This window comes from Tupaia chinensis, unplaced genomic scaffold (assembly GCF_000334495.1).
Source record: "Tupaia chinensis unplaced genomic scaffold, TupChi_1.0 Scaffold000168_1, whole genome shotgun sequence".
In the NCBI taxonomy this organism is placed as follows: Eukaryota; Metazoa; Chordata; class Mammalia; order Scandentia; family Tupaiidae; genus Tupaia; species Tupaia belangeri.
The window spans coordinates 1,185,033-1,203,691 of NW_006159643.1; the positions used below are offsets into that span (position 1 = coordinate 1,185,033).

Below are 18,659 nucleotides of genomic sequence, written 5' to 3' on the forward strand. Positions count from 1 at the left end.
ATGTGTTTTTTTTTTTTTTTTTTTTTTTTTTCTGGAGAGGTTTTTGCTATAGGGTGCGTGCGCTTGCCAGACAGACAGAGAGAGATAGAGAGATAGAAAGCGAGAAATCACTCCGCAGAGGGGATGGCCATGCTGCAATCCGTTCTCTCCATTCTCCTCTCAGAATCTTGGGCATGCACGCACACGCGCCCGGCGTGAGTTTAAGCCACCGGGTTTGGGACTCGAACCGCGGTCGACTACGTGAGAGTCCAGCAACATAGCCATTATGCTAACTGCTGGTCCCCCATGAGTTTGGTTTTGAGCTCTTTGAGTTTGAGGTGACTGATAGACTTCAAGGTGGAACTATCTGGTAGGCAGGTATTTAGGTGAATACTGGGGAGGGGAAATTAGATTTGTGAAATATGAGATCTATGTGGCTCTTGAAACCATGGGCAGGGAGGAAAATACAAAGAAGAAGATTGAGAGAAAAAAAACTGGACTATCTTGAGGATAGCATCTTTGAGAGGCTGAAGAACAAAGCCACAGAATCCTTAGACGTATAGGAGGAAAAGAAGAGAATAGGGAAAAGAAGGATATTTTTCCTAAGGAGAAAGAGGAAGGGCTTTGGAATATTGTGCTACCTCTGTTCTGAAAGTCAGCCAGTTGATATTTACAATAGAGTTCCTGCTCTTTACCAAAATGTATCCTCAGAGTTTTGGACAGGTATATAGAAGTGATACATGGCCCAAGAAGTTTCTAATAGTAATTAGGGAGCCTGAATGCACATGTACACACACACACACACACACACACACACACGCACACCACACACACCTCGAGACTACCTACAGTGTGATAATCTCTTCTTTCCCAAATTAAAAATCAAGTATGGTGGGACCAGCAGATGGCATAATGGTTACATTGCTGGACTCCACATAGTCTATTGCAGTTTGAGTCCTGGACCTTCAGCTTAAAACTAATGTTGGGTGTGTATGTGTGCTCAAGACCCCAAGAGGAGAATGGAAGAGAAAGGATTGCGGTGTGGCCATTGCTCCTGGAGGGTGATTTGTCACTTTCTGTTTCTCTGTCTCTCTGGTGAGTGCACGCACCCTATAGCAAAAATCTCTCTAATAAAAAAAAAAAAATCAAGTATGGTTTGAATTTGTGGAAGTTGTGGCAGATGAATAATGAAATATTGATGTTGACATTTTAGCAACATAATTGTAGGATATTTGTTCATTCATTTAATAGACTGAATGATTTTGAGAATGTAGAGAAAGAAAACACATCTCTCTACCCTCGAGGAACTTGTGGTTTTGTAGAGAAAGCAGAAGAATTACACTTACAGTAAAGAGTGATATAATTCTGCCACCTTTAATGAAATAATAGAGCTTGACAGCACTCGTCTAGCTGCTAAAACCACTATCTGAAAGGTTGATGGGGAATGTGATAGCAGATGGGTAAGGCTCACGTCCCCTGAGCCCCGTCAGTTTCATCAGTACTGAAAGCTCTGTACAGACAGGATGATCTGCCTCCTGATGTGATGTAACAGGAAGTACCCAGCACCACCCTGGAAATCTCCTCAAGGTTTAATCGAGCCTCTTGTTCTAACCACCTGCCGACAAAAATCCCTGGGGAACACTGGAACAGTATTACCACCATGGAAAAGCAACCAATCACATCCAGAAAGTGGGCAAATCTATAGAACAAATGAGCAGGTTCTTTAACAAATGAATAGCATGAAAACAGAGGGAGGATTATTATAGATGAAAACAGACCTAATAGATACTTCAGCCAAATAAAGTGTGCAAACTTTGGATTTTAATGAAAACCAACTAGTTTCTTAAGAAAAGTAGTTTTTTGAGATAATTAGGGATATTTAAACTCTGACTAGCTATTAGACCATACTTAGAAATTATAGTTAAAATCATTAAGTGTGGCGACCAGCAGATGGCGGAATTGTTATGTCTCTGGACTCCCATGTAGTGAGCTATGGTTTGAGTCTCGGACTTGGTGGCTTAAAACTCACATTGGGTGCATGTGCATTCATGCCCAAAATCCTCAGAGGGGAATGGAGGAGAAGGGACTGAGGTGTGGCCATCCCCCTTGGGGATGCTTTCTCGCTTTCTGTCTCTGTCTATCTGGCAAGCGCATGCACCCGATAGCAAAAATCTCTATTAAAAAAACAAAGATCATGAAGTGTGATAATGGTATTGTGGCCATGATTTTAAAGAGTCTTTATCTGTGAGATATAGCTATGTAATCTATCTATCTATCATCTATGGAGTGACAGGTCTTACAGATAACTATCTATATAGATATCCATATACACAGACACAGACACAAATTTATCTATACACATATATGTAGTGTATACAAAGAAATACTTAAAGGTGAAATAATACGGTAAGTAGAACTTGCTTTGAAGTATTCCAGTGAGTCATGGAGCAGGCGAAGTGTATGTCAGATACCAATGAGAAAAGAACACAGAATACTAATCACTTTGGAAACTAACTTTGGGGTACATGGAAAAGCATGATACTATTTTTTTTCTTAACTTTGTATATTTTTTATGCACCAATTTCATAATAAAACATTCAATATATGGTAGAATAATGGTTATAATCAAAATATTCCCAGCCTGAGATGGTGGTGGTGGTGGCAGAGCCTCTTGGGTGTGGGCGCTGCCTGGAGGAGGCAATGATCCTAGTGTTTTTGCCACATGTGCTACAGAATCTGTGCTCTGCAAGATGTTAATAGATGGAGCACAAGAAGAGAAATTAGGGGTCAAGATGGTTTGGGAATAGTGGGTTCAAGAAAGCTCAGAGAGAGCCTTTCCTGCAGGAGTATCGCTGCCTGTGCATTTCCATGTGTGCTCTGACTGGAAGAGTGTATACGTACAGTAGCATGTGAAACTTTCACCTTTCAACCATGGAATTTTCATTGTTATCCTTATTTATTTGTTTATTTTTAGGTTTTTGTCGTAGGGTGTGTGCGAGAGGAGAGCGATAGAGATTCAGAGAGAGGGAAAGTAGGAAGCCACTTTCCAGGGGGGTGATATCCACAATGCAATCCCTTCTCCTCCATTTTCCTCTCGGCATTTTGGGCAGACATGCACACATACCCAGCATAATTTTCAAGCCACTGAGTCTGATGACAGTCAGCCATGTGGGAGTCCAGCTGCTTAAACACTGTATTGACTGCTAGCCCCTGTTATTATTTTTACACAGAGGATTTCTCATAGTTACTTGGGATTAATTTGGGAAACACAAGGGTAAGAGAATTGAGCCTAGGGAGGCATTTATGCAGGGAAGCCATATGCCTGGTCTGTGAGGGGACTCATATCTGATCCCGAGGCTGTGGGACAGTGGCCTTTGTACACAAGGGCCTGGGAGTCTATATCTGGGTCCAAGCCAGCTTGGCCACTTCATGGCTATGGGCTTTGTGCAAAGTCCTTTAGCCTCTGGACCTTGGTTTTCCAACCTGAAAATAGAATGTGAAGACTGAATGATATAACATGTTCAAGAAGTAGAATATACTTCCTCTCTTACCTGGTTAATGTGAAGACTGAATGATATAACATGTTCAAGAATGCCCTGCAAAGGTTAAAGGTCTGTACGATTGGAAGCATGTAGGCTTCACAACTGACATTTACTCCCTTGGTGTCTCCAGAGAGGGGGGTACAGGTGGAAGAGGCAGGACTTAAGGAGAGAAGAGACCGGAATTTTCTTCCTCTTTACTGATTGAAATTGCTTAGTCACCAGCCTTTTTAAATGATCAAGATGGCCTGGACAGGCTATTCCCCCGTGTATAATACATCGATAAGAAAAAAAAATCTAACCTATCTTTCTTTCTGCCCTCCTAAATTAATTCTTTCCTGAGCCAGGCAACCAGGTCAGTAAAAATAAGGACATATTTTATTCTCAAGGTCACTGAGATTAGTTTAAAATAAAAATTCCTAGAAAATATCTATATTCAGTTCTTTCTCTACCCAATGTGTCATAGCTATTTCTCCTTGTAAATTAAAGCTTTGGAGATGAATAGATATATATATATGTGTGTATGTATATACATATATATTCCCCACCCCCGCCCCCCACAATGGTCTGTGTCCTGTATTCTCTAGCTCTTACCTCGGTCTGGACCATGTGAACCCTGTGAAGTCTCAGGTCATGCACTGCTCCGTAAATGTCCACAGAGTCTTTGGAGTCTAACTGCTGAAGAATTCGGTCCAAGGCAATAAAGGTCCCAGTCCTACCCACACCGGCACTAAAAGAGATGGCAAAGAAAATTGTGCCTTTTTATTACATTTGTCTTTAGTGACAAATGTGCCAGACTCTGACACACCCTTTCTTTTCTCTTCCAAGTTAAGGGAGAATATAGAAATAGTTCTCTGTGTGTGCTCTCTCTCTCTTTTAAAAATTTGTTTACTTTGGTCATGACAGAGAGTGCATGCATGCACAAGAGAAACAGAGGAAGAGAGAGAGAGAGAAAGAAGCACTCAAGACAGAGTCTCATCACTCTGCAATCCCCTTCCCCAAGCCCTCTGGTTCATTAGGATTTGGGGCACATGCTTGTGCATTTGACATGTTTCAGGTTGACTCAGGGATCTGAACCTGTGGTTGGCTATGTGGCTTCCTGCACTATAGTACAGTTTGCTATTGACCTCACTCCCAGGCTGGGCCTTCTCTCTTTCTCTCTCTCTCTCTTAAGGGACATATAACCTGAAGCCCCAGCTTTCTCTTTTTTCTAAACTTCCTTTCCCTCTCCTATCTCACCAGAAAAAAACTACTGTTATGTACTTGGTATGTATCATTTCTATGCATGTTTTTATACTCTTCTTACATAAATAATGTATTTATTTCATGTGTTTCAAAACTTTATTGAAATGGTAACATGCTTTATGTAAATCAACTTTTCTACTGTGTATTGTGAGATCTAATTTCTTTGAACTATTCTGCAGAGTTCATAAACCACTACTAATCCATCCTCTGCTGATAGACAATGAGATCATTTCTAGTTTTTCTCTATTAAAAATGTGTAGCAACGAACATCATCATGCACATGCACAGTGACTTCCCAGGGGCTGATACAGCAGAACTGCTGGGTTGCTCAGAGGGCGTGAACACCTTCAGCTTCACTCATAATTGCCAGATTTCTGCCTAACGTAGTTGTATAATCTGGAGATTTCTGATGTACACATTTGTCAGCTCAGAAAGAATAGTTATTCAGTGGTCCCAGGCAAAAATGTTTGCCATTCTCCAGAAGGCAGGAAGCTCTCGAATCCCTCATATTCCTATTAAAAGCCTCAGGGTTCCAATGACATATATAATAGAAGCAGGGTTCCTAGGGTGCTGGGCTGATTGCGAGAAAGGGAGTGCACTTGACATTTGTCTTACTGCGGCCATTCCTGGCTCTTTATTTATTAGTGCCACTCGGTTAGGGCTATCAAAGTGTTGCTGCAAACATTAATTAGCTAAACACCGAGCTCCCTGGAGAGAAAGAGATCACTCGTTAGGTTGATTTTATGGACCGACTGTATAAAGAAAAGAGAACTCAAGAGAGAAGAGAAATCTAATAGTGAAATTTGGTGCTACAGAGGGCAAGTGCTAAACTGTGGTTTAAGTGTTTGTCTCCCTTCAAAATACATGTTGAACCTTACTCTTCCATGCAATAGTACTGAGAAGTGGGGCCTTTACGAGGTGAGTAGGCCATGATGGCTTCATGCTCAGGATAAAGGGTGGAAGAGAATTACTAGACCCTTCTGCCTTTCTGTCCCTTTCTCCATGTGGAGACCCAGGCTTCATCCCTTCTGGAAAATGGATCTACAAGGTGCCTTCATGGAAGTGGGAACCAGGCCTTTGTGAAATGCTAAACCTGCTGGCACCTTGATTCTGGATTTCTCAGCCTTCAGAATTATGAGTAACAAATTTCTGTTCTTTGTAAGTTATTCAGTTGATGGTATTTTGTTACAGCAGCACAAATGGACTGAGATATGCCACTAGACCTGGAGGGAAGTCTAGACCAGGGATCTCAAAGGAAGGGTAGGGCTGATATAGATGAACAGAGATAAAGCCATTCCAATGAGTACGAATGGCAAGAAACAAGAATACATTTATGCAATCATCTTTTTGGTTAAGTAGAGGGAAAGTTGCTGGGAACTTAGATTGAGGGTGAGATAGGGCCCCGTTATGGATGGCCTGGAAATCACATAAGGACCTTGCATTTCATATATTGGGAAGAAGAACAAGGAGAGAGGAGCCTTTTTTCAGACTCCCTGGCACAACCCCCAGAGGACTGCCATTTTCTGCTCCTCGGTCTCTAAGTACCTGCAGTGTACCACGGTGGGTCCGGCACCCGGGGTTCTATTGATGTAGTCCCTGACAGTTCTCACAAACTGGATCAAGGACTGGGTGGTCTCTGGGACTCCATGGTCTGGCCACACTGTGTAGTGAAAATGGCGGATCAGTCTGTGTGCATCCAGCTGTTCCTCCTGTAAGAGCAGAGATCAAGGAAATCAGAGAAATAGCCCAAAGGAGACATTGAAATTTGACAACTGTGCCATGCAGGAATTCCTATGCACCGAAACTATAGGTGAGGAAAATGCAAAACATGGGATTCATAGATCTCCTCCATCTTGCCAAGCTGGGTTGATAAATGAAGTCAAGCAAACTAACATACGCTGCATATCTTAAACTCCCTGATGGTCCACTCAGGCAGCACGGACTCTGATAACATCTGCAGGATGAGGTCCCCATAGTAGAGAGAATCCTGGTCTGCAGGCCAGTAATGGTCACACTTTACCTAGAAGAGGACAGACAGAAGAAAAGTGAGTCTAGAAACCTGGCATCTTTGGGAACCTAGACTTCTTCCTTCTTAAAAATACCTTCCTGAGTTAAGATCCAGGGTCAGCTTTAAAGCAACTGACCATCTACTTTTTATTAACCTGCTCATGGCCAGTGCTGAAGCTGGACTGCTGCAGCAAGAGAAGAGGGGAAGGCAGAAGAAGCCCTCCCCTCCAACATTGGATTCATCCACTGCACAGGCCCGGTGTTACACGGCTGAGGCTTTTCATTGATTTCTTCAGTATTCCTATTCTACTACCAGATCACCATGGCTTACAACTTATCATTCTTTCTGAAGAAAGATCCAGGTGCACAGAGAAAGGTCTTCTGGCCCTGTTTTGCTCATAGTCTTTTATCACTGTCCTAACCTGGGTCATATGTCAGGGGTCTTTGAGAAATCGTAATGTCTAGCTAAGGCAAGGACAAAAGAAAGCAGATTGTGAACCTATATTCACTGAGCACAGGTCCTGGGCACTTACCATATAATCTCTCTTTTAATTCTGAAAGTAGTCATATAAAGCAGAGGATGTAAATGTAGGACAAGAGGTTTACTTAATTGATCCAGATGACTAAATTACTTTGTGTCTCCTGACATAGCCTGACACTGACTTTGATGGGGCCTCTCCCTGGCCATACACTAAAGGTTGGACAGGACAAGTGACCAGGTACTCTTCCTGTGAGATATGCACTTTAGATAACCCAAGTGGAAACAGCATGGACTAAAATATCAGACTCAGAGTCAGAAGTTGCTATCAGAGCTTTTTATAACGAAGTGACAATTCACTAATGACGTTCTCACATGACCCTACTTAGTTTGGTGGGGTTTAACTTTGGATGGTGGGACAGAATTCCATCTAGGTGGCAGAAAGCAAAGCTTGGACATCTGGAAGTCTGCTTACTCACTCGGCCCTTCTCTACGCACTGGGTCACCATGACGATGTTGTGAACATTCTGTTCCCACGCCATTTTCCAGAAGTCATCCTTGGTGCCAGGAAGCGGTCCTTGAGTGGCAATGTATTCTCTTCTGAAACTGTTGCCCTGTGATGAATTTACAACATGGAGAGTCAGAAACAATGGAGTTCATCGGAAAGCTAAACAAAGAGTGAACATTGTAGATGAGGTGATATGGAGGTCTTTGCCAGGCCTCTGCCTTGAGAAAAAGATACTAACACAAGTGTGAAGCCTCGGGAGCAGGAAGGACAAAGGCCAGCACACTGAACTATTGTTAAGAGCCAAATTCCCTTTGATTAGGCTGGGACTGTTCTAAAAAGCAAAGGAAGGACTCAGGAAATGACCTAGAGAACACTTCACCTTCAATTATGTGGTTGTGTGTGTGTGGGTGTGGGTGTGGGTGTGCAACTGTTTGTGTACATGTGTGGATTGCCAGAGGGATTGACTTTGATCAGACTCTTTGTCTCTTTAAAGTAGAAGAATATTAGACATTCTGGATAATTGACATTAGAATCATTTGATAAGAAATGCCACACAAGGGAATCTTAATGGAAGAGAAATTGCTCTTTACTGAGCACGTCTCACATAATGTGCAGTGCTTCGGGACTTTCACAGATTGTATTTAATTCTCACCACAATTCTACGAGCTAAGATATATGTATATATACATATTGTAATGCCAGAGGATGCATATGCACACAAGAGAGGAGTGAGAGAGAAAGAAAACATCCCTGTGTAGGGCCTGGTCATGCCATGACTCTTTCTTCTCCAAATCTCCAGTCCATCAGGACTCTGGGCATGCACAAGTGCATGTCTGGTGTTATTTTTTATTTTCAAGTCATTGGGACTGGGTCTCATATCCTGGTAGGCCATGTGGGCTCCAGGTTGTCTGTAATGCCAGGGTCAGTCTGAGCTAGGGTATTTTCTCTCCATCATTCTATACTCCAGCAATACAGAATGACTTGTAAATCCTAGCTGAAGCTCTACCTTTCTTGTCCTTAGTCTCCACATGATGTCACTTCTGTCACCTGTACCCCCTGTCCACCTAAACACTGCCTCTCATTTGGCTAGTTCTTCTTTATCCTCAGAATGTCAGCTGCTTGGCCAAACCTTCCTTTGTTTTCCTCTCCACATGTGATAGTCTCTGGCTACATGTTCTATGCAATCTCTCACCTCTTGCCACCCTGAATGTGGCCTTCAGACCGGCAGCACTGGGATCACCTGGGGGTCTGTGAGAAATAAAGGATCCCAGGACCAATCAGTGACACAGTGGTAATACAGCGAGAACCACATGGGAAAGGTCCCAGTTCGCATCCCAGATCTCCTTGTACACTGCATGCATGTGTGCCAGTGATCCAGGCTGCCCGAGACTGGGGTGGGACATGGTGTGAGGATCCTACTGGGGGTGCCTGTCTGTCTCTGTCTTTCTCTCTTACATGGAAGAGATAAATGAATAAACTTACAAGAAGAGAAATGCAGGATCTCGGGCTCCACCTCACTGCTGAGTCAGAATATACATTTTAACCAGATGCCCAGCTGATGCAGATCCTGTTGACATTGCAGGGGCAGTGCTCTGGCATGTTTCTCACGGCATTGCCTTATAATTTCCGGATGCCCCAACTGTTCAAGGACTTCCTTTAGGGTCAGGATCCCATTGTATCCTATCCCTGTACATAGTTCAGTGTTTGATTTTTCTTGTTGTTGTTAAGAATTATTTCTTTTGCGGGGGGCAGCAGGTGGCGCTGGACACTCCCACATGGCTGGCCATGGTTCAAGTCCCAGACCTGGTGGCTTGCTTTCTCACTTCCCTCCTTTTCTCTCTCTCTCTGTGTCTCTCTCTCTGTCAAATTAAAAATAAATGAATAAATAAATAAAATTTAATAAATAATTATTTTTTAAAATTCTAAAAAGAATGATTTCTTTTTAAACTTTATTTATTCATTCATTTTTAATTTGATCAGGAAGGGACAGAGTGAAAGAAAGACAGAGAAAGAGAGGAAAAGTGAGAAAGTAAGCCGCCAGGTCTGGGACTTGAACCCCGATAAACAGTCTGTGCCCTTAACCCACAGGTCACCTGCCAGCCCCCTGTTTGATTTATTGTTAGTGTAGAATAAGTGTTTAATGAGTGAATGGATGACTGAGAAAAACATTATCTGTTTGATTTATTGTTAGTGCTGAGTAAGTGTTTATGGAGTGAATGGATGACTGAGAAAAACATTATCTTCAGTCTTTGGAAAATGAAATCGAGGCCAAATGAGGTGACATGCCAAAGATCCTAGAGCTAGCAATACACAGAGGTGGGATTCAAACCTGGATTTGTCTGTCCTTAAAGCCTTTTCCATTGTAGTGTGCTGTAGGAATTTGGTGAAATGGTAGCTAGAATCAGAGCCAAAGTTTTAACACAGCCCTTGAGTTGTGTCCATACTTTTCAAAAATCTAAATAACATGGGACTGACTTCCCTAACAGGGTAGTCTTAGCAGTGGTGGCCCATATTCCTTAGGGATCTCTAATCTTGGCTAAAAGCTGCAGAAAGAAAACGGCCTTTGAAAATTCATACCTGGATGATTCTAATTTTGTACAACTACAGTTATTAGTCATCCTTGGTGCCAGGAAGCGGTCCTTGAGTGGCAATGTATTCTCTTCTGAAACTGTTGCCCTGTGATGAATTTACAACATGGAGAGTCAGAAACAATGGAGTTCATCGGAAAGCTAAACAAAGAGTGAACATTGTAGATGAGGTGATATGGAGGTCTTTGCCAGGCCTCTGCCTTGAGAAAAAGATACTAACACAAGTGTGAAGCCTCGGGAGCAGGAAGGACAAAGGCCAGCACACTGAACTATTGTTAAGAGCCAAATTCCCTTTGATTAGGCTGGGACTGTTCTAAAAAGCAAAGGAAGGACTCAGGAAATGACCTAGAGAACACTTCACCTTCAATTATGTGGTTGTGTGTGTGTGGGTGTGGGTGTGGGTGTGCAACTGTTTGTGTACATGTGTGGATTGCCAGAGGGATTGACTTTGATCAGACTCTTTGTCTCTTTAAAGTAGAAGAATATTAGACATTCTGGATAATTGACATTAGAATCATTTGATAAGAAATGCCACACAAGGGAATCTTAATGGAAGAGAAATTGCTCTTTACTGAGCACGTCTCACATAATGTGCAGTGCTTCGGGACTTTCACAGATTGTATTTAATTCTCACCACAATTCTACGAGCTAAGATATATGTATATATACATATTGTAATGCCAGAGGATGCATATGCACACAAGAGAGGAGTGAGAGAGAAAGAAAACATCCCTGTGTAGGGCCTGGTCATGCCATGACTCTTTCTTCTCCAAATCTCCAGTCCATCAGGACTCTGGGCATGCACAAGTGCATGTCTGGTGTTATTTTTTATTTTCAAGTCATTGGGACTGGGTCTCATATCCTGGTAGGCCATGTGGGCTCCAGGTTGTCTGTAATGCCAGGGTCAGTCTGAGCTAGGGTATTTTCTCTCCATCATTCTATACTCCAGCAATACAGAATGACTTGTAAATCCTAGCTGAAGCTCTACCTTTCTTGTCCTTAGTCTCCACATGATGTCACTTCTGTCACCTGTACCCCCTGTCCACCTAAACACTGCCTCTCATTTGGCTAGTTCTTCTTTATCCTCAGAATGTCAGCTGCTTGGCCAAACCTTCCTTTGTTTTCCTCTCCACATGTGATAGTCTCTGGCTACATGTTCTATGCAATCTCTCACCTCTTGCCACCCTGAATGTGGCCTTCAGACCGGCAGCACTGGGATCACCTGGGGGTCTGTGAGAAATAAAGGATCCCAGGACCAATCAGTGACACAGTGGTAATACAGCGAGAACCACATGGGAAAGGTCCCAGTTCGCATCCCAGATCTCCTTGTACACTGCATGCATGTGTGCCAGTGATCCAGGCTGCCCGAGACTGGGGTGGGACATGGTGTGAGGATCCTACTGGGGGTGCCTGTCTGTCTCTGTCTTTCTCTCTTACATGGAAGAGATAAATGAATAAACTTACAAGAAGAGAAATGCAGGATCTCGGGCTCCACCTCACTGCTGAGTCAGAATATACATTTTAACCAGATGCCCAGCTGATGCAGATCCTGTTGACATTGCAGGGGCAGTGCTCTGGCATGTTTCTCACGGCATTGCCTTATAATTTCCGGATGCCCCAACTGTTCAAGGACTTCCTTTAGGGTCAGGATCCCATTGTATCCTATCCCTGTACATAGTTCAGTGTTTGATTTTTCTTGTTGTTGTTAAGAATTATTTCTTTTGCGGGGGGCAGCAGGTGGCGCTGGACACTCCCACATGGCTGGCCATGGTTCAAGTCCCAGACCTGGTGGCTTGCTTTCTCACTTCCCTCCTTTTCTCTCTCTCTCTGTGTCTCTCTCTTCTCTGTCAAATTAAAAATAAATGAATAAATAAATAAAATTTAATAAATAATTATTTTTTAAAATTCTAAAAAGAATGATTTCTTTTTAAACTTTATTTATTCATTCATTTTTAATTTGATCAGGAAGGGACAGAGTGAAAGAAAGACAGAGAAAGAGAGGAAAAGTGAGAAAGTAAGCCGCCAGGTCTGGGACTTGAACCCCGATAAACAGTTAGGAGTCCAGTGTCCTTAACCACCACGTCACCTGCCAGCCCCCTGTTTGATTTATTGTTAGTGCTGAGTAAGTGTTTATGGAGTGAATGGATGACTGAGAAAAACATTATCTGTTTGATTTATTGTTAGTGCTGAGTAAGTGTTTATGGAGTGAATGGATGACTGAGAAAAACATTATCTTCAGTCTTTGGAAAATGAAATCGAGGCCAAATGAGGTGACATGCCAAAGATCCTAGAGCTAGCAATACACAGAGGTGGGATTCAAACCTGGATTTGTCTGTCCTTAAAGCCTTTTCCATTGTAGTGTGCTGTAGGAATTTGGTGAAATGGTAGCTAGAATCAGAGCCAAAGTTTTAACACAGCCCTTGAGTTGTGTCCATACTTTTCAGAAATCTAAATAACATGGGGCTGACTTCCCTAACAGGGTAGTCTTAGCAGTGGTGGCCCATATTCCTTAGGGATCTCTAATCTTGGCTAAAAGCTGTAGAAAGAAAACGACCTTTGAAAATTCATACCTGGATGATTCTAATTTTGTACAACTACAGTTATTATAGAAAAAGATGCTCAGCAGTGATTGAGTTGGATACCCCATGTTTTATGGCCACCAGACATTGTCTTCTGAAGTCTACAAGCTGAGAGCACAGGGAACATGCAGGGTGGCCACCACCAAAGCTTCATCCCAGGCATGTCGGCTAGTGGTTCACTTACAGGGATGTAACTGGCATTGATGTAGTCAGAGCAAGGGTCATCATCTACATTGGACAGCTTTACTCGCGAGGCATCATCTGGAAGGAAATTTATTGAGAGATTTGTCACTGAGTCTCAGGGTGATTTTTCCTTAGTTCATGTAATGTGTTGATATTATATTTGTATCTTAGCTCTGATCAGCACAACAGTCCCAAAAAGGAGGTATTCTTCACTCCATTTTCAGATGAGACTCAGATAGGATACTAACTTGCCACAGGTTGCCACAAGACACAATGTGAAGCCCACTCTATGCTTTCCTTTGCAACACTGCAACATTTGCCTGATGGAGTAGTCAGTTCTTCCACTGCTGGAATGATACAGTCCAGAAAATCTACCTTCTATTGCTTTACCTAATGGGGTAAAGGAACTATTTTTCAAATGGTAATTAGACCTTGTCAAGGGAACTCAGGTCAGCCTGATGTCAAGGTCCTTGCTGTTAATCCCATTACTGCTTTAAGCCTCCAAGGAGAAGCAGGAGGACCACATAGAAATGTCAACAGCACAAGAGGCCTCTCATAACCAGAATTTAAAGTAGCCATTATCCCTCTGGGGGAAGTGCAGAAACATAACAAGTCATTGTATGCCTTATTAACGGCATTGAGAGTCTGAAATCTTCCATACCCAGTTGCATCCTATTTCCTTAGTCCCATTTTATTTCTGGAAAAGAGCAGAAATGGCTAAAGGAAGACTGTATTATACATTTCAGCACAAAACTTACAGGGCAATATATTGTTGTATCGATTTTTCCCTCTATTCTCTGGCAAGAGTGCAATGTCACATGACAGGTTTCGACCCACATCTTTTAGGTCCTATTAGGAAAAAAAAAAGACAAGATTGAAAGTGAGAATATGAAATAGAGTAAAGAAACTCATATAATTCTCGAGAGACATAATACTATAAAATGTGTCCACTAGCTACTGTTCAGGTATTCAATTCTCATATTCAGTGTGCATTAGCTCTGATGACCACAACAGTCCCATGGGGTATGTTTTATCTCTATTTTACAGATGAGGCTGAGGCAGGACAACTAGCTTGCCCCTGGTCACACAAGTGGCAAAGTTGGGCATTGAATCCAAAGTCTGGGCACACTTTGCCCAACCATATTGCTTCCCCATCAAGCACATTGTCAGACTAGATAACTGACAGCGTTAGATTTGCACTGGAACTTGGCTACGTTTTACTTATCATCTGATTTGGGCAGCACTTTGCCGTGCTATTCTGGAGCCCAAATGAGCCTCTGAGATTATGTGGGATATCGTGCAGGGAATAGTTTCAGGCCTAAAGGAGTGCTCAGCTGAGAGCCTAAGTGTCATCCTAACTCCTGAGCCCAATCAGCCTATGACTTCACAGGAAAGGGTAGGAGAGAACTTCAGCTAATGATGAGGGATGCTAAGACTTCATCCTGTCTGAATTGTACCTCGTATTCCTTGGATAGAAGGTAGTTGGAGTCAGCCTGCAACTTCATAAAATGCCCTTCAAACTGGTTTATTTTTATTGGGCTATAATTTAAAAAAAAAAGAAAGTTATTAAAGTAAAGAGAAAATGCCACAACCAGTTCGAGTTGTATTTTAAAAGCAGATAATATAGTAATTAATGAATTCTCTCTCTTACCAAGACGTTTTCCGGTTACTGTGAAGGGAAGCCAAAAGAAGAAGAAAGACCTCATTAGCAAATCTCACACAACACTATCTTTCAATAAATGATGTGCAAGAAATGTGGTGCTTACCCTTTCTGGCCTAGGTTCAAGTGAACTGATAATGGTCGATCCCTACGAATGCTCAGGTGGGCGGAGGACCTTTCTCGACCATGGCTGAAATGTAAGAGAAAGGATTTTTATTCTGATTATGACACTTGATTTGAACAAATTTTTCCATTTATGGTAAGGCTTTGCATGTTTGCGCAGATATGGATTTTTTTCAGCATTCATGTAGATGTGCACTCAGCCAACAACTCTTTGAGGGAGGGAAAGTAGAGGAAGAACATAAAGAAATAGATCTTTCCCACTCAGAAACGGATCTCAGCAATAACTGAAGAGTCGTCTCACGGTTTTTGGCTATGGGTCGTAATCACTTCCCACACTCTCAATAAAACTTTCCTTAAAAAAAATTAGTAAACCTCAGATGCTAGAAATGACTGCAAGAGAGAGGACAAGATAACAAAAAAATTTTCACTAACAAAAAAGGGCATGGCTTTGGAGCAACAGACAATCTGGTACTTTTTAGTCTCTTCTTAAATTAGGGTGTCAGATGTAAGTCACAAAATGGCATTGTCAACCATACTTCGAGATTTCAGAAAAGCACTTGGGGAAGCCAGTAGGTAGTGTAGCTGTTGTGTCACTGGACTCCCACATGGCTGACTGTGGTTCAAGTCCTGGGCCTAGTGACTTGGGCCAATGGAGCAGAAGGGATTACAGCATGGCCATTCCCCCTGGGGAGTGATTTCTCACTTTCCCTTTCACTGTCTCTGTTTCTCTCTCTTTCTGGCAAGCACACATGCCCTAAGGCAAAAACCTCCTTAAAAGAAAAAAAAAAAGGAAAGAAAAGAAAAGCACTTGGGCACACAATTTGCAACATCTCTTATCTTCATGAAGATATGAACCAAACGAAAATGTTACTTTCCTGTGCAAAGGGAATTATTTCATGTTTAAATGAAGTTACAGATGTCTTCTTAGACATCTCCAAAGGGCTTAATTTATCAATAGCATATAGAGAAGCTGAAAAAAAGTGAGTCATGATTTTAGAGTTTGAATTTTGTTTTTATTGAGAAAACAATAGTGATTTAACTTGGAAAAGTCAACTTATTTCCCTTCTAATGTTTCAAGATAAAGATAATTTTCAGTTGCATATTTATAGTGGTGGGTCCAACCACCAAAGGGATCTTTTACTTACCTCACTTTCTGTCTGCAGATGAATAAGGCAATGACAGCTACCAGCATGCCAATTAAAAACAAACCAGCACTCACACCTTCGATAACTCCAAATAAGGGCTCTGAAATAATCCAGATAGAAACAAAAAATGCAAGTGGGAAAGTTAGTGTTAGAGAACCAGTAAGAGCTTCTGAAGCTATCTCCCAAGTAATATTATTAGCAATAGAACTCAAATGGTGACCACATGGAGGCATTTACTACACAATGGCTAGGAGTACAAAGCTGAAAAGGTAGAATGCTGGCTAATGCCCTGTAACAGGAGGCTGCTCATTATACATGCGATGTTAATGGTATATAGCTTATAAAGAAATTCTGGACTCCATTTGTGTTTGTATATAAAACTTGGGGCCCTTGAGATGAAGGCCTTAAGTTTGTCACCAAGATAAAAATGCTATTGTGTTTATGTTAAGACACAAGCCTTTGGCAAATCTAGTGAACCACTCAGAGTTCTTTTAACAAAATCTCATTTTTATTATTTGGTATAATACTGTCACTGGGAGATTATGAATAGGTGAAAATTACCCATTATTAAAAATCGCTTTATTGAACTATAATTCACATACTATACAATTCACCCATTTAAACTGTTATTAAATGGTTTTCATTTTCGTCACAGAGTTTTGTACACAATCAATTTTGTAACACTTTCATCAACACCCCCAAAAGAAACTCCATACCTATTAGTAGTCACTTCTCATTTCTTCCCTCTCCTCAACCCCTGGCAACCACTAATCCACTTTCTATCACCATAGATCTGCCTATTCTGGACATTTTGTATAAAATGAATCATAAATACGTGGTCTTTGGTGATTGGCTTCTTTCATTTAGCTTATTTAAGGTTTATCCATGTTGTAGTGTATATAAATATTTTATTCATTTTTATGGTTGAATAATATTCCATTGTATGCATATATTGCATTTCATTTATCCATCCACCCATTGATGGATATTTGGGATGTTCTCACTTTTTGTCTATTGTGAATAATGCTACTAAGATCATTCATGGACAAGTCTTTGTGTGGACATATGTTTTCATTTCTCTTGAATGTGTATACTTAGGAATGGCATTGCTGATCATATGATAACTCCAGGCTTAACATTTTCAGGAACTTCAAAACTGTTTTCCAAAGCAGCTACACTGCAATGTATGAGGTTCCAAGTTTTTCACATCCTTGCTAACACTTGTTACTGTCTTTTTAATTATAGCAATTTTAGTGAACAGAAAATGGTATCTTATTTATATTGACTTGCATTTCCTTAAGGACTAATGATGTTGAGTCTCTTCTTGTGTGCTTACTGGCCATTTATACATCTCTTCTGAAGTAATGCCTGCTCCTTGCCTGTTTTTAAATTACGTTGCCTTTTTATTCTTGTATTGGAAGGTATGAGTTCCTTATATATTCTGGATACTCAACTCTAATCAGATATGTAGTTTGCAAATATTCTTTCCTATCCTGTGGGTGTCTTTTCACTGTTTTGATGGTGACCTTTGAAGCACAAAAGTTTTTAGATCTGATTAAGTCTAATTTATCTATTTTTTATTTTGTTACTTAAGCTTTTGGTTTAATATCTAACAAACCATTTCCTAACCCAATGTCACAAAGATATACTCCTACATTTTCTTTTAAAATTTACTGTTTTACCTTTTATATTTAAGTCTATGGAGTAGCCTACTTTTGTAGTTGCATTTTAAGACCTTAGATTTGCTTATTCCATGTTGCTTTTCAAGACTTATCAAATCAACACATTCTTCCTTTAATGAGAGTAATGGCCTATTTGAATATACATTTACATATCCCTTTGCTAGAGTACATATAATTTTTATTGTATAACAGTATTTCAGATAGGAAAGAATTGTGCTTACAAAGTCCTTATTTAACATTAAATTATAAGCAAATGCATCTAAATCCTCTTAACTGTATTCTGATCTCTCTTTGGTTGGAAAAGTGGGATATTATTCCTGTATTTGGCATGAATAGATAGAAATGTTTGTGAGGCTGAGTCATGTTTTGTCATGTGGCACGCGAGACTGTTTTAGCTATAAAGAAGAATTTCTCTAGACCAAGAGAACAAGTATTGTAGAACATTGGCTGTGGGGGAAGGCTGGGACAGACAAATAGTGTCAAAGAACAAGGTATAAAAGCAATGCAATTCTTATCATGATGAAAATAGTAGGAGACAGTACAATGCAGACTCTGGACACTCTGGCAGAAGGTGCCTGAATCCCAGCTGTACCATCTTGGGCAAGTTACTTAACCTCTTGGTGCTTCAGGTCTTCATCTTTAAAATGAAGATGGCCATAGTATCTATCTTAAAACTCTGAAGTGAGGATTCAGTAAATTATCCTATATAAAATTCTCAAGATTGTCCCTCCAGAGAGAAGGTAACTAGTAAATATTAGCTACTGTTATTACTCAGACTGTCTCCTATAACACACTAGAGAAGTTTCTTCCATAAATGTTTATAAAGCCTTTTAAATAAACATTTTCTTTCTTTTTTTATTTTTTTTTGGAGAGGTTTTTGCTATAGGGCACATGCGCTCGCCAAACAGACAGAGAGAGACATAGAGACAGAAAGCGAGAAATC

General features: G+C 41.0%; 1 protein-coding gene across 2 annotated transcripts in view; it reads right to left on the reverse strand.

Annotated features, from left to right (window-relative positions):
• Positions 1–18,659, reverse strand: part of PTPRB (protein tyrosine phosphatase receptor type B) — a 148,300-nt gene that overhangs the window by 9,714 nt on the left and 119,927 nt on the right. For both annotated transcript variants that reach the window (XM_006146179.2, XM_006146180.2), the window contains 10 exons: positions 16,035–16,134; positions 14,873–14,956; positions 14,758–14,775; positions 14,564–14,645; positions 13,865–13,955; positions 13,108–13,184; positions 7,728–7,862; positions 6,661–6,783; positions 6,309–6,472; positions 4,113–4,248 (listed from right to left, as the gene is read on the reverse strand). In XM_006146179.2, coding sequence (XP_006146241.1) covers positions 4,113–4,248; positions 6,309–6,472; positions 6,661–6,783; positions 7,728–7,862; positions 13,108–13,184; positions 13,865–13,955; positions 14,564–14,645; positions 14,758–14,775; positions 14,873–14,956; positions 16,035–16,134 — 1,010 coding nt within the window. The remainder of the gene's footprint in view (positions 1–4,112; positions 4,249–6,308; positions 6,473–6,660; positions 6,784–7,727; positions 7,863–13,107; positions 13,185–13,864; positions 13,956–14,563; positions 14,646–14,757; positions 14,776–14,872; positions 14,957–16,034; positions 16,135–18,659) is intronic.